The sequence below is a fragment of the Pagrus pagrus genome (genome assembly GCF_965226575.1).
Source record: "Pagrus pagrus genome assembly, chromosome: 24".
NCBI lineage: Eukaryota > Metazoa > Chordata > Actinopteri > Spariformes > Sparidae > Pagrus > Pagrus pagrus.
Genome location: NC_140206.1, coordinates 3,375,077 through 3,391,802, shown reverse-complemented (window position 1 = coordinate 3,391,802; position 16,726 = coordinate 3,375,077). Strand labels below are relative to the sequence as shown.

Here is a 16,726-nt window from a genome sequence, read left to right as displayed (position 1 = left end):
TTTTTTTTTTCGGTTTCGACGTAGCCAAACAGCCTCCAGAATTTCCTCAGGTTGTAAACAGCGTGTGAATGCATGTGTGTGAATGCATGTGTGTGAATGCGTGTGTGTGTGTGTTTTGAAAGTCGGCCATCCCCTTGACTAATGAAGGCTGCTGATTTCTTTTTAGCTCCGGTTTGTTTTTGGAGGCAGCTATCTCCACACTGCAGCTTAAGAGTTTCCCTGAAGAGAAGGGACTGGGAAATAATTTGAGAAAACGCATTGTGTGGCCTCAGCACTTTGGCTGGCTTAAGATACATTCTGCTCAGCTATGGCAAAGCGTGTCTCTCTCTCTTTCTCTTTCCCTTTTTTTATTTTTTTTTTTGCACCGGTTTGTGGTTTGGCCTCGGTAATCTGTTCAACACAGAATCAACAAAAGCCACGGTCTCTTGATTGACCTTATATGTGAAAGTCGATACAAAGAAACGTGGCTCTGTTGCTGATTAAGCCGGGCTTGTGTATCTATGAATGTATATACGAGTGTGTTTTCCTTTTTTTTTTTATATCGCAGGCCTTAAACTTGAAATCTGATTTCACGTCATGAGTAAATTCAGTCAGTGAAGTTGTTTTACACGTCGTTCCTCAGCAGCTCATGGTAGCGCGTTTATCTCTGACTTTTGGCCGGATTAGGTTACAATTCTTATTTTAGCCGGCATGGCGTGACAAGCAAACCCAGTAATTTAGATGTATTCTCCCCAAAGCACGGCTGTAATGTTTTAGGGTGGCTGTCCTCATCACATTTCCACCAAGATGTTCCCAATATCCTCCTGTAAGACATTTCTCTGGGGAAGAAATGAATCCAATTTATTCCTCCCCCTCTTTCTCTGTTGGTCTCCTCCTTCACCGTCTCCCTCTCTCTCTCTCTTCCTCCCCTTCAGTTAAGAGCGTGGATTGCACTTCAGAGTTCGAGGACTTCTTCGCCAAGCGGAAGCTGGACGACGGCGACAGTCACGTGGTGAGCATCGCCGAGTACCTGCAGCGAGGCGACACCGCCATCATCTACCCGGAGGCTCCAGAGGAGCTGTCCCGCCTGGGCACGCCGGAGGCCACCGGACCAGAGGAGAACGGTAGGAATCCTGTCAGGGGTTGATAGGAGGGGTCAAAGGTGTCGAGGGAGACTTGTGATACAAAATCAAAGATAAGTGAGGGAAGGGACGAACAAAGCACTAAACGTTCAGCTGTTGAAGTTGAGAACTCTTTGTAAGATAAGACACTAAATATCTTTGAGGTTAAAGATCAAAGACTGGGTGTTGAACCCTTAAACTTTATGAGCACCAACCGAAATATGTCAACAAACACATTAGGGTTAGCATTGCGCTAACACATTAGCATTGAGGTAGCAAATTTTATGTTTACATATTTTTTCATCAGACACTTCCTCATCTTAATCAGGAAATCAAAAAAAATACAGACTTTATTTTAATTTAAAGACAGGTTTTCCCGGCTGCTAGCTTTAGCTAGCTTTAAACAGTGTTGATGCAACAATTTGAAGCACTGTTGCCAAGTAAAGGGTAATGGTGAATGGTTATATGCAGTGTAACAACAGTAGAAAAATAGAAAGTCAGAAAATTTAGCAAACTGACTCAGAAATCTATCTAAAGTTAGCTAACATTAGCTAACATTAGCCATCATAAGCTACTGGTGATACCAGACTTTGAAAGGCTGTAGCAGTAAAACCCCTTAATGTGTTGAATTGAGACTCATCACATTTTAATACTTATTAATTTAAAAAAATATATTCCTGTTTAAAATGTTACACAATCTGGTTTGAAAGCATTTGATTACAGAATTAAAGTTACTCTTTTGACGGTAGTATTCACAATTTTAAAACAATAAACAAGCTCTTAGCAGATTATGGTTTAGTACAAATGTGGCCTCGTCTTGTGGCCTGAATGTTTCAGTAACAGTCATGCTGGCTCAGCTAACCTCCCTGTGCACCAGCAAAGGTTAGAAAAAAAAGAAATAAAGCACAGGAGTCTGGACAGAGCAGCAGCTCTTCTCGCTGACACGACCGGGCAGCTGTTGGTCCCACAGATTCACCGGATGCCTTGGTGTTTACCTACAGTCTTAAGCAACAGCTGGGCAGGGGCTTGAAATCAGATAGCGCACCTCTGAAGCTCCCCGGAGGGTGAAAAAAAAAAAAAGAAATGTGGGGTTAGGGTTAGGGTTAGGGTTATGATTCATGCTGCAGACGTGATGAACGTGTCAGCGGGAACGGCATTAAAAAGTCTTTAGAGCAATTAGGGAGGTATGGGGAATTATGTGTGTGTCAGTGAGTTATGGTTGTTTTGCATGTGTGTACATACAGTATCATGTCGGCTGTTTGTTACTGTGTCAAGGAGTGTGTGTGTGTGTGTGTGTGTGTGTGTGTGTGTCGGGAGGAGGTCGTAGTGCAGCGGATGCCAGCCTGACACTGTGGCTCTCATGTGGAGCAGATTGCAGAGATAACTCCCATACCACTCCTGGGCAGCCCGCCCGTTAGCTGCCATTGATTCGCTGACCTTTTGGCCCGCTTTCCCTTCCCCTTCCTCCGCCTTCCCCTCCCTCCTCCCCCCGCTGTCTCCCGTGCAGACCTGCCACCTGGAACGCCAGATGCCTTCGCCCAACTGTTGACCTGCCCCTACTGCGACCGGGGCTACAAGCGTTTGACATCGCTGAAGGAGCACATCAAGTACCGCCATGAGAAGAACGAGGAGAACTTCGCCTGCCCCCTGTGCAACTACACGTTTGCTTACCGCACTCAGCTTGAGCGGCATATGGCCACACACAAGCCTGCGAGGGATCAGGTTAGAGGGATTTAAACATTTTCTTCTTCTCTTCTCTCTCTTTCTGTCCCCCCCTATCTCATTTCTAATGTGCTCTGATCCCTCCGAGAGGAGAGATCATTTTTTCTGATTGGCAATCATTATTAATTTTTCATGGCATTTTGAAGATGCAGATCCTTTAATGGTAATAACTTTAATTGAGGCCCTAAATGGTTTTTTGATGGCCCTCCCTGATATGATTTTCCAGTCTCGTGTTCACGATCGAATGATTGTGTGAATTTCCAATTTGGAAATTTTTATCAGCTCCTTAACTTCACTTCACTCCTGGCCTTTAATGTTCTTGTGCCCGAGCCCCGCAGTACTCCATCAAACCCTCCCCCCGCTTCTAATTTCATGCACTGCATAAACATCTGTGTATACTTGAATTTTTCTCGAGCGATTTATACGCTATATGTCTGAGATATAATGTGAATCCGCTGGCAGTTAGCATGAATCACCTTAAAGTCCTGTGAGGTGAAAACACATCCAGCAGTCACGGGCGTTTAACTCGCTTGTCAGCTTTAAGTTGAAGATGTGGCGGGCGAGATAGATCGTGGCGAGAAGAGAAAAAAAAAAAATTGCACGCTTTCAGAGTTTTCACACATTGGGGGATAATTATAACTTCTCAGTGAACTAAAATTAGAGCAGTAAATTTTAAAGTAGATGGAGTCTGTGTTTGTGCTTCGAAAGGATGATTATGAGTGAGGAATTAGTTTTTTTTTTAAAAGAGACCACAAGTTCATCTCTCAAATATAATGGGTGTGCTTTTCTGATTTAGATACACTGCTGAGAAGCCCTAAAGCGCAAAAGTACACAGTCGGTTTTAGAAATGTAAGAATTAATTGGAAAAAAGGTCAAAAAGTGATCAAGATGGGCTCTTCTTTTTGTTTGCAATACAGAACTAGCTTTAAAAAAGGAGGGATTTAATTTATGTCACTTCTTTGACATCTTTTTCCTTCATGAACTTCCTCCTCTTGAGCCACCTTGTAAAAGAAAGAAAAAAAACAAAACTCGATGATATCATGTACCCTGATGCTCGGCGGTGTTCAGTTCCCAGGTCGTGGGTGTTGTGTTGTGCTCTCTGAAGCGAGAATGACAGGCTCAGACTGTGGCTGATTTGATCAGATGTCAGCAGCCAGCACTTTCACCTGATCTACCAGCTGGGTGTAAACGTGAGCAGATGGGCCGGCCGAGTGAGCCGCTGTCCCAATCCTCATATTACAATGCTGCTGCTGCTCCCCTCCAGAGTCGAGTCAATGGCCAAAGACTCCTTATTCAGGCGCCGCTCGGGCTCCTTCCACAAAGCCGCCTATCTTGATTTGTAAATTAGCTGAATTGTTTAAGTGGTAATCCTCGGGATCAGATCGAGGTGATGTCTCACTCCTTTGATTTTGCTCGCTTGATATTCTGTAGGTGGCGCTCTCTCTTTTCTTTGCCTCCTCGGTCTTTTTCTGTTTATTCGAGGATAAACGGCAAGCGTGAAACATATCACTTCCTCTCAGACGAATATCAAAATGAGCATGTATTCATGTGAATCTGGCAATTAACAACTAACTCAGGAGGACTCAGGAGCAATCGGATTAACATAAAGAATAATGTCCTGATAGGTAAACATGTGCTCTGCTGTTCTGTCTCGTATGTTTACAAGCCTTAATACTCCTCCTCCTCTTAACCAATTAGCCGAAATATGACTAATTAGAGGTTATACATATGCAAACATCCAGTCGGGTCCCCGCCCACAACCAGCAGTGGTGCCGTTCACATCGAGAACGAGCCATGAAGGAGAGATGGAGCATTTTGCCGGTGCCATTCACAATTAAGAGCGCCAAGCGATTGTGCCTTATTAGCAGTGGTGGCGAGACTAAACTTTACCGGGCAGGGGTCCTCAAGGGGGAAGTAAGGGGATGGTGGCGGCGGAGGTGGGGGGGCGGAGGCACTGAAGCAGCTGTTGCTGTTTGTTTATGCAACTCAGCAACATACGAGCGGTGGGGTCCCTCTCCGGCGCTTGGCGGGGCCCCCGACTCTCCCTGCTTGATCTTTGAAGGTTGGGGCTGTTTGAACAATTCCTCCCAGTCCTCCCAGTGTCCTGCGCGCCACCATCTGTCTCCCCAGGAATGTGGGTAGAGTCAGCACACACCCCAGCATTTGTCAAGGCTGAACTGGGAGGAGGGAGTCGCTGTGTTTTCTCCCCCCAGCGAGCTCGGAGAAAATGTGTCCCTTTTTTTTTTTTATTTACCAACCGTTTAACGTCCTCAACTCCCACTTGGAATTAATTGTTGCGAGAGTGACGAGCCAGGTTTACACACCCAGTGTTGTTGTTGTCGCTGGGTATTATATTTTGATTTCTTTCTTTCCAGAGAACAGGCCTTGTTTGAATTGCAAATTTGATGGATTGCAACTGATGTTTACCTTTGAACAGCGAATCAAGGCCGGGCCTATACGCTCTGTTCTGTATCCTAAGATTATTAAAGAGACGTTCAAGGTTTCAGGAAAAAAAAGACCTAATTACTTTAAGACATTTGAAACTGTTCAGAAGTACAAAGTGTGACTCAAATGAATGCAGGTATGCAGGGTGAGAGAGCTCGCAGATGATTGTGAATACCTTTCAGACTGATTAGGCCCAAATTAATGAAAAGTAGATCAAATCGGTGCTCTAATGAAGGGGAAACGCTCTAAAAAAAGACTCTTTTCATTTATTCTATTTTCTGGGCTGCCAAATTCTAAAGGCATGCCTCCTTTGGCTGAGGAGCCAGGAAATTAAAAGGTATGTGATTCTCTCTGTTATCGCCGCCGCTGCCTGTAGTCGTTCGACGGCGGTGGGAGTAGAAAGCCAAGATGCTTCGTTGGCGACGGGAGCCGCTTGGCTTGCTGCTTGTTGTCGCGCCGTCCAATTGTGATTATTTACTGAACTCTCACCCCCACGATGTTTGTGCATTTGTTTCAACGTGAATCTCCCTCTCTTTCTCTCCCTCTCTCGCAGCACCAACTGCTCAACCAAGCGGCCGGCAACCGCAAGTTCAAATGCACCGAGTGTGGCAAGGCCTTCAAATACAAGCACCATCTGAAGGAACACCTCCGGATTCATAGCGGTGAGTAGCGGGAGGAACGCTGGCCTCGCTCTTTGAATATTCATAACCGTGATTTAAGAACAGCATGAATCTGCAGAAATTCCTTTCGGTTTATTTTGGACCCTCCCTGCTGTTGATGGACACTGAACTCTGCTGTGTAGAGAATCAGTCCACTTGCCAAGTACAATATTTGCTTAGAAATGTGTACGTGTGTGAAGCATTTCAGGAAATTTTGTTTAATTTATTAGTTTATTTGTCAGGGACAATGTCCATTGATCAACAGAGAAGCTATAAAGAGGCAGAGGTGCTCAAAAGGCTAATTTTTATCGGCTCCTCATGTCCAGATGTTAAAAGACAACTTAGAGAAATTAATTAAAATTATATTGTTTGACGACGAGACACCACACAAATCATTTACGTAAAGACATGCAACAACAAGCCCTTTAGGAACATTATGTGACTGCACTGTTTTAGTTTTGCTTGACTTATGTTTTAAACTTTTACTTCCTGTGCAGGGCAATTCATCACCTTGCTGTAACTCTTCTGCATTTCTTGGATATTTTTCAGTTTTATTTTGTTTTACTGTACCTTTCTTTACCCAATGTAAAGCACTTTAATTGTATTCACTTAACTCTTGCACTTTTTACATTAATAATATAATTTGATTAATGTTTAGTACCCTCTATAGTAACAAAATTAACAGTAAAACGCTCCTAATTTGATGATATTTTTCATCTTACGCTGTATATTTTTCATTTCAGGTGAAAAACCCTACGAGTGCCCCAACTGCAAGAAGCGCTTCTCCCACTCCGGCTCCTACAGCTCCCACATAAGCAGCAAGAAGTGCATCGGCCTGATCGCTGTCAACGGCAGGATGCGCAGCAACATGAAGACGGGCTCCTCCCCGACCTCCGCCTCCTCCTCGCCCACCAACACTGCCATCACCCAGCTGCGGCAGAAGCTGGAGAACGGCAAGCCGCTCGGCCTCCCCGAGCACAACAACCACTTGAACATCAAAACCGAGCCGCTCGACTTCAACGACTACAAGCTGATGATGGCGTCTCATGGATTTGCTGCTCCTGCATCGTTCATGAACGGGGGCATGGGAGGGAACAGCCCGCTGGGGATCCACCACAACTCGACGGGCCAGAGCCCCTTGCAGCACCTTGGGATGAGCGGGCTAGAACAGCAGCTCTTGTGCTACCCAGGGCCACTGGGGAACAACCTGAGCGAGGTGCAGAAGGTCCTCCAGATTGTGGACAACACTGTGTGCAGGCAGAAAATGGACTGCAAGCCGGAGGAGCTGTCCAAGCTCAAGGCCTACATGAAGGAGCTGGGGTCCCAGGTCGAAGAGCAGAAGCAGGTGCTGGCGCAATCGGGAGGTCAGGTCGGTCTTCCACTTGTCAATCACAACGGCGCCACCAAAAGCATCATCGACTACACATTAGAAAAAGTGAACGAAGCCAAAGCCTGCCTCCAGAGCTTGACAACAGACTCAAAGAGACAGATTAGCAATATCAAACGAGAGAAATCCAACCACATGCTTGAAGGAGGTGTGGATGAGAAGGTGCAGGAAAATCACATGTTTACACCTTACGCTTGCCAATTTTGCAAAGAAACCTTCACCGGGCCGATACCTTTGCATCAGCACGAACGCTACCTGTGTAAAATGAACGAGGAGATCAAAGCCGTGCTGCAGCCCAGTGAGAATCTGATGCCCAGCAAACCAGCGATGTTCATGGAGAAGAACGCCCACTTATCCTCCTCCATGTTGTCTGACAAGGGACTCACTGGGCCCATCAACCCTTACAGGGACCACATGTCTGTGCTGAAGGCGTATTTCGCCATGAACATGGAGCCCAACTCGGAGGAGCTGCTCAAGATTTCCATAGCGGTCGGCCTTCCTCAGGAATTCGTCAAGGAGTGGTTCGAGCAGCGGAAGATGTACCATTACGGCACTACTAGAAGCCCACCACTAGAGCACAGGAACAACTCGGACATGGTTCTCGGAACAAATAACCACCACACTCCACAAAAAGACTCTATGGCAGCTAGGTCACCTGTGTCTCTACTCAAGCCTACTGACCGCATCACGTCCCCCTCCATAGCAGAGCTCCATAACAACGTGAACAACTGTGACAACTCGCTCAGACATTTGAAAAACCACCAGTTCAGCGGCAGCGCCAAACCCACAGGTGAAAAGTTGGACCACTCCCGCAGCAACACCCCCTCCCCGCTAAATCTGTCCTCTACATCTTCCAAAAACTCCCACAGCAGCTCCTACACTCCAAACAGCTTGACTTCAGAAGACCTGCAGGCTGAGCCGCTGGACCTCTCTCTGCCGAGACTAATGAAGGAACCCAAGCATGCACTGACTGTCAAAAGCAGACCTAAAGTCAACAGCATTACCATCGACCATAACAGCATACCCTCTCCTCGAGAGCACTTCGAAGAGCCTTTGAACTTGGCCTATCTCAAGAAGGAATTCTCAGGCTCTACCAACAACGGAAACCTTGAAAAAAGCACTAGCCCCATCTTCGGCATTAACCCGTTTGCTGCCAAACCCCTGTACACATCACTTCCACCTCAGAGCGCTTTCCCACCTGCCACATTCATGCCCCCGATGCAGGCCAGCATACCAGGTCTTAGGCCCTACCCGGGCATGGATCAAATGGGCTTCCTACCGCACATGGCCTACACTTACGCAGCAGGGGCAGCTACCTTTGCCGAGATGCAGCAGAGGAGAAAGTACCAGCGGAAACCAGGTTTCCAGGTAAATAAGCCACCTGTGGTTTTGTCAAAGCCCCAGGCTCACTCAGATGCTCCTAAAATGATCTGAACTCATTTCTGTACTAATTAAAAAACGACATTCGGCTCAGGAGAGAGAAACGCTCACCTGAGGTAGAGTGAACTGGCAAAGGGCGATGGAGATAAACAGCTGTGACACGACCCCGGGGCGGGAAAAAAAGTGAAGCGTAGTGGTGTCATGGAGTCAAGGGCGTAATTTAGAGGTTCAGATGTTTACAGAGCAGTTTAATGATAAACTGCAATCAGCCAATAACGGAGGAGAAAAGGTTTTTTTTTACTGTTTCCAGCTTCTCAAATGTGAACATTTGCAAATTTTCTGATTTATACTATTTCAACGACGACTAAACAATCATTTATTGCAATAGATTGATCTTCTTGTTCACCAAGGATGAAAATAATCATTAGTTGCAGGCCTATTTTTATTTTTTACAGCTGTCGGACTGTAAAAAAAACTTTAATCGAACCTGCCTCTGCCTCCCTCCGTAATGAGCCTCTAACCCTCCAGTTTCATTTGTAGATTTTTATAATTGTCCAATAATGGTCTAAAAACTGCTGCAAGGGTTCTTCCACCCTGAACCATAACCATGAATATCTTCAGTTTTTGAGTGCTTTAATTTTTACTCTCAAAAAGGTCCAATTTAAGCATTAAAAAAAAAATCAAACAGCATCAGGTTCAAATAAATAACAGGAACGATATTGGCCCTAAAATCTCATCTCGGTAAAGCCATAATTGTTACCACTCTCCGCTGTAAATTTTACCCTCAGCTGTGGGTGGAATACATTAACGCTCCTGACTCCAGTCCTCTTCCAGCGCCGGCCTGAACTCAGATATTTTGTTATTAAATATGGGTGAAAGGCCTTTGTAAAAATGACAAAGGTGAGCCCCGGAGCTGTGCACTTCTCTGAAATTTCCCATCGCAACTTTGCTGCATTTTAAAGAGAGAGCCACAGCCAAAATGAGCTTCTACATGTGGATTAATAATGCACAGTCTCCATGTTCATTACCACTGAATGCTGAAGGCTGTTTAACATAGAGGGAACCATTTTGATGAAAAAAAGTATTAATAATGTTTCCTATTCTAAGTTATTAAATTAGATTTTAAAAATACAGCTACAGGCGTTTAGTTCAAATTGATTGCAGAGTGATAGTGGTCCCTTCTTAAAACACAGTGCAGAGCTGTCCTCACATTATCACACACATATTCATTAAAGAAAGCGTGGGTCGGCCATTAAGGTGCACCTTCTGATTTTAATCATTATATGAGTTTGCAATTTCAAGAATGGTGCTCAGTGCCTCCTCTAATGTTGTAATATTGTTCCCCATCAATTCATGTTTAAGACTAATCTTCATCATAAAAGAGAATTTTTAAAAAAGAAATGTGCAGAATTAACACTCCTGTACAAAATTAGACCACACTGAACACACCATTATGGCCGGGGTTTCATAATGGGCGAGCATGTCAGTTATAGATGGGTGATATTACTCCGGAGCTGAAAATTTTATAAGAAATCAACGCTGGTATGTGCTGGTAATTAAAAATGCATGAGCGTATGTAGCATAGTGTGATTGTTTGGGAGGTAAGGCTCTGGTTTATGGCTTTATCTGGTGATATGAAGTGGCTAAAAACTTAATTTACTTTTCGTTAAGTAGCTTTTATTTGAATAAAAACAACATGTGCAAACTTACACATTATACAATTGCGATATTATGACATTTATTCCTGAATAACTTGCATTGTTTTTACAGTTTTCAGATTTTTAAAGGCTACGTTGTTTAGCAGTTAGCACATGAACACAGGATGTGTTAGCTTTTTTAAACAAAGTAATGTCCTAGAAATTTAAAGAAATGATATCAACGACAAACTATTAGCATCTAAATGGAAACATTTTGAAGTATTATGACATTTTTCAGTAATTTATTCTCGTGGCTGTGACAGTTTTTGACAGGCTACATGTTTAGCAATTAGCGAAAGCTTAAGCTGGAGCTACGATACCTTCATAGACAAATAACTGCAATGTTTTGCCTGCATTTATTCCTGAAATGCTTTTGTTTTAGAAGAATTGTAAACTTCCTGGTTTTGGGCCAGTTTTTGATAGGCTTCCCTACATGTTTAGCAACTAGCTTCTTGTTTAACGTGGCTATAAATGGCCTTCCTGTAGGCTGTAAGTCATATCAAGAGGTCATAGAGCTTTCTGGACAAAACAAAGCAAAAAGAAATGTAACATTAGCCTTTACATCGAGTTAGCTCAAGCTAAAACTGCAGCTACAAATGGACATTAAACTTGCTAACCGCAGCTCTTCTTCAATTTACTCCAGCTTAACTGCATCCCCCTTTTTATCGCGCCCCAAATTCATTGTTATTTTTTTGTCTTCTCTTCTTTTCTTTTTTCTTTTTGTTTGTGGTTTTTTAAGGGGGACCTGCTCGACGGTACACCAGATTACATGTCAGGGCTGGACGACATGACAGACCCCGACTCCTGTCTGTCGCGGAAGAAGATTAAGAAGACCGAAAGTGGTATGTACGCGTGTGACTTGTGCGACAAAACATTCCAGAAGAGCAGTTCCCTTCTAAGACACAAATATGAACACACAGGTATATACTGTTCTAGACCCTTATTTTAAACCCCATGCTTTTTTTTTATGTTTTAAATGTTTGTGTTTCCAAATCCTATCAGTATGAATATATACATTTTATGTTCCCCCCCTCTTTTCTCTTTCTTTCTTCTCTGTTTAACCCCTAAGTTGTTATATGTAAACCAACACCTAACGTGCTTCTTCATTGACAGGATGCCAACGAATGAGTGAATTTGCATTTAAAGTTTCGAAGCTTTGTGTGTTCTAATTTTGAGATTTTGAAACAATGTGGCGGCTCTTTTGGATAACAAATCTGTAATTAATGCAGGTGGGCAAGTAAAGGGAGGCTTCAGCTATCTTTTCAAGTGATTGTGCTCTTTATTTTCCAATCATATCCTGCTATATTAACCATTTTGCTATCTTTAAAAGACACACATCAATTCACCTAGATATATAAAGCCAGCAAAAGGCCCCTAATGCCTTTATCGGCCCCATTATTGGCGATAGATCACATCAGCGGAGTAGTGCTCAGAAGCTTCAGAGCACCGATAACAAGTCTTTCATTATAGTTATTATACAGAGATCCTCTTTCACTAGGTTGCATCATTTATTTTATCCGCTATCAGTAGCCGAGCGCTCGGTGCTTTATGCAGCCTTCATGTTATCTGGTCGGACATAAAAGGGAGGGAGGGTGCACCGTCAGAACAGTGTGCTGAACTCTTAAAAAAAAAAAAAAGGGTGCGTTATCTCCACGACGCCCCTCCATCTCGCTCAGGACTGCGACGCTTTCATGTTCGCGTCGCTGTGTCTTGTTTTTAAAACAATATTACGAGGCTCAGAAGTGCAGTAAAGTGCAGTCGAGCCGGCCAGATGTTGGACAGAAGTGCACTTTGAAAAGCCTGTTGGCGGGCGGACTGGAGTGTCAGAGGGGAGTCATGTGATTTGTGTGAGGCAGGCGGCCATATTTCCACACGTGCTGAGCAGCAGTGAACGAGAAGCAGAAAATTAGGAGTTTAAAAAGTCGTTAAGAAGATTCAGGTAACTTCAGGTCCTAGAAGTGTTTTGGAATAAAGTGTAACAGCAGCCGTGTGGCCACATTACAAGTCGGAGGACATTTATTTAGCCAGACAGTTTATGGCCCTGTGTCATAAAACTATCTCACCCTGCCCTTGTGGCCAGCTTGGGTTTCTCATTTCTGCCTTGGCATCCGAAGCGTCCCGTCAGATTTTGGTAGACGGAGGAGCCCCAGCCCAAAACCTAATGTAAGGGCCAGGCGTCACCATGAACTTGAATTGTGTTCGGAGATAAGCAGAGTAACCCCCTCGGAGCCTCCCCCTTGCCCTCCAAAACCCAATCTCGGATTTGTTTACTCCTTTGTCGCGCCTTCTTCTGTTTGTTTGCTTTGCAGTAGTTTATTTATGTTGCATTCATGAGTGTGGCACGCAGGCCTAAAATAAGTAGTTGTGGTTGAGTTTCTCCATGCTTTAACCACGGGAGGGAATTTCCATAATGTAGGCCCATGAATGCGAGCGCACTTTCTCATCGTGCTCGCAATTTGAATAAACAAATATCCCTAAGTCGTATGTCAAAGTTGGATTTAATGCTCCGTGATGTCATTTTACTCCATGCCATCCAATTCATCAGAGTTTTTCCTCAACGTTTTGCTTTTCTTCTGACTTGTGTGATTTGTTGTTGTGGCAGCGGGACGAGCGAAGCAAGCCGACTCACGTCTCCTTGTTCTGTGTTTTGTTGTGTCCGCAGGCAAGAGGCCGCACCAGTGCCAGATCTGCAAGAAAGCCTTCAAACACAAACACCATCTCATCGAGCACTCCAGACTGCACTCGGGGGAGAAGCCTTACCAGTGCGACAAGTGCGGGAAGAGGTTCTCCCACTCGGGCTCCTACTCGCAGCACATGAACCACCGCTACTCCTACTGCAAGCGGGAGGCCGAGGAGCGGGAGGCGGCTGAGAGGGAGGCCCGCGAGAAGGGCCACCTGGAGCCCACGGAGCTGCTCATGAGCCGGGCGTACTTGCAGGGCATGACTCCTCAGGGTTACCCGGAGCTGGCGGAGCGCGAGGCCATCCTGAGGCACGACGCCGTGAACGGAGGGATCAGAGAGGGACGGAAGGAAGTGGAAGGAACGTATGCGAAGATCGGACGGAGGGACGACGAGTTCGAGGAGGAGGAGGAGGAGAGCAAGAGCATGGACACGGACCCGGACACGTTGAGGGACGAGGAGGAGAACGGAGAGCACTCGATGGACGATAGCTCGCTGGACGGCAAAACGGAAACCAAATCGGATCACGAGGACACGATGGAGGATGGCATGTAATCATCGGCAGCGGCGGCGTTTCAAAAGCTTCCCATCTTAAAGAGTTTTAAGTTTCTCTCTCTTTCGGTTCAGTATTCTTACCTGCTCGGTTTAAAACACCGTGTTTTAAGCTGTACGTGCACGTGCCTGAAGCTTCCGGGAAGCTTTCTTTGACAGACTCCTCGAGGGGGAAGATGTCTGCCGAAACAAGACATGGACTCAAAAATCAATCTGGAGGAGGCGTTTGAGGGGAAGGGAAGGCATGGGTTTGTGAAATAAGCTGCATTATGCAAACCGAACAATGAATAAATGAATACATTTCAAAAAATGTACAGTACTAAGGCCTAAAAATATGTGTGGTGCTAACCTCCTCAAATAAACCCCCTGTGTTCCATAGTATTTATAGCACAACTAGTGACTTGTACAAATTGCACTCCGCTTCTATAATCATGAACAAAAATAATAAAAAGTATTGCCTATGTATATATTTATACAGTGTTGGAAAAAGAGCAGTAGTGTCTGCACTACAGTCCTTCGATATTACCTTTGTTATCACCTACCTACCTACAGTGTCGTCTTTAGTTTTTTCGCCATCGTTGCCCGGCCACGAACATCTCCAGCCACACTATTTTAGGCCTCTTGAATCAAACTTCACGTGAAGGAATTTTAAAAACAGAAGAACTGTATGAAGGAGCTTTTTTTTTTTTTTTTTTTTTTGTTTGTTAAGAGGATGAAGTTTTAAAGAGACCTTCGTTTTAAGGGAAAATACAGTTTATGGACAGATGGTGTGGGAGGGAAAAAAAAAAAAAATGAAGGACGAAGCCTTTGTAAGGTGTTTTTGATAAGAAAAAAGAAGCCTTATATGCAAACCTTTTAACCTGTGTGTTTTCTGCAAGTGCCACCCTCGTATTGTGTAAAAGGAAGGTTAATTTTTTTCACCAGCTTCAGTATTATGAAATGGTTCACCGTTGTTCTTTGAAGCATCCGTGTCAGTATTAAGACGTATAGGCAACAGTTCCTTAGTTTACATTATGTTGTGCAATGTTTTCTCAGTTTCTTTTTTTTTTTCTTTTTGAACTTTGTCAGTATTACACCAAACCATTTTTTTTTTCTTTTTCTTTTTTTTTTTGGAAACAAACAAATTGCATTCATTTTATTTGTAGGTTGAAAAAAAAAAAAAACATTATTTATGTGGCCCATTTTATATTTCCTAATTTTATTTATTTCATACTGTTGTGTACAGTACTATAGTTCTTCAATATATAGATATATTTTAGTAAAAAGGAACATGGTGTCGATCATAGGGGCAAATTTTACGTAAAGAGAGCATTTATTGTGTTTTGAAACATTGTGAAATGCGAAGTTTAATCTTATTTTATTTTATTTTCCTTTTTATTTTCCAGTTACTGGAAAATTCCAAATTTGGGAACTTTTATACAATTGTGAAAACACTGTATTTTCGACTGAAAAAAATTCCACTTTCTTCATCTTTGTTTCTTTTTTTAAGCTAAAAAAAAATGAAGAGGGACTGTTAAATACTATGTATGATATCATGACTGAAGAAGAATCTTTCCTGAAATGTCTTTGTAAAAGTATTATTGAATTCTTAATTTGTAATTTCTCTTGAAAATGACCCTGCTCGAATAAAAAGTAGCCAAATTACAGAGTACCAAACCCTCAGCGCTTCATGTTTATTCACAGAGAACACAAACTGTGAGGTTTTGCTTGGCAGCGCCGCGATCCAGTCACTTTAAATTCCCTCCAAAGAGAGAAAGAAAAAACTGGAAATCTTTTTTCTCTCCTCACATCCAGTTCATACAAAGTCTCTGCCTCTCATTATTATGTTAACGACATACAGTTTAGATTCACATGTTCGGATGGATCAGAGTGAGTTGACCTCTGGCCCTGCTGCCTGATTACGTCTCATTTAGACGATAAAGTCAAAACCAAACACATATTCAACGTCTTCTCACCTGGAGTCATCAAACCACCACAATGAAGAACAAGTATCAGACGAATGTAATAGAAATGTTGTGTTTTTACATGTTTTGCATACTTCATCCGTCCACCACAAATACTGACCACAGCACAAAATGTGTGTTCATCCACCGCCGAAAATAGTCCCGAGCGGAAGCCGCATTTCCTCCTTTCTTGCTAAAAACTACAGTGAGCAGCTGCTGAAGGAAATGGCTGAGCTTGTTTTAGAAACCGGGCTTTACATCTGGGGCCCATTTTTTAGCATTTTTATGGGATTTGTTGCCTGAGAAACATTATTTTTTCATGCACTAGTTTTTTTCCTTCAGACAAAAACCAAAATACACATTCTGGTGTTTACTTTGGTTCAGATTTCTGTCCTCGACATTTGCACAAATAAGTGCATATTTAATGAGATAGCGTAGATATGACAACATATAGCATTATGTTATAGCTACTGTTAAATCACCTTGAGTTCGTAGAGTGAGTTGAATCCCGTAGACGGCCGATATAAGGAGAAATCAGCAACAACTTTAATAACCGAAGTTAATTTATGAAGAAATAATGCTAAAAATCAGCTCGTTCCATCTTGTTAAATATGAGGATTTGCTACTTTTCACTTTAAAGTGAAAATCTTTGGGTTTCAGACAGAACGAGACACTGAATGCATCACTCTGGACTCTTTTGGCAGGCACTTTCCACTCTTTCGTACATTTTATTGATTTAAATGAAAGAAAACAAATCTGCAGCAATTTTTAATAATCGATAACGTCATTTAAAAACCAAAATACAGCTGCTCACATGAGAGGTTTTGCTGTTTTCTTTATTTTATATAATCTCAAACTGAATATATTTGGGTTTTGACATTTGAATGCATCACTTTGGACTCGACTTGACGGCATTTTTCACTATTTTCGGACATTTTTATAGATGAAATGAAAGAAATTTAACATGCAATGGTTTTACTGATTGTTTAAGTCTATTATGAAGCAAAAATACACAACATTCGCTGGTTTTAGCCTCTCAAATGCGAGGATTTGATGCCTTTCTTAGTTTCATATCATTCTAAACTGATTATCTTTGGGTTTTGGACTGTTGGTTGGACAAAACAACACATACGAACACAGCACTCACATTTTATACACCCAG

The 16,726-nt window shown here is 43.2% G+C and overlaps 1 protein-coding gene across 3 annotated transcripts in view; it reads left to right on the top strand.

The window, feature by feature from the left end:
• Positions 1–15,272, top strand: part of zeb2b (zinc finger E-box binding homeobox 2b) — a 90,796-nt gene extending 75,524 nt beyond the window's left edge. For 2 of the 3 annotated variants that reach the window (XM_084346988.1, XM_084346989.1), the window contains exons 5-10: positions 915–1,103; positions 2,608–2,822; positions 5,821–5,929; positions 6,670–8,681; positions 11,130–11,310; positions 13,053–15,272. In XM_084346988.1, coding sequence (XP_084203114.1) covers positions 915–1,103; positions 2,608–2,822; positions 5,821–5,929; positions 6,670–8,681; positions 11,130–11,310; positions 13,053–13,624 — 3,278 coding nt within the window. In that variant the 3' untranslated portion in view covers positions 13,625–15,272. The remainder of the gene's footprint in view (positions 1–914; positions 1,104–2,607; positions 2,823–5,820; positions 5,930–6,669; positions 8,682–11,129; positions 11,311–13,052) is intronic. The other variant, XM_084346990.1, reaches the window with a different exon arrangement.
• The last annotated feature ends 1,454 nt before the right edge of the window (positions 15,273–16,726 follow it).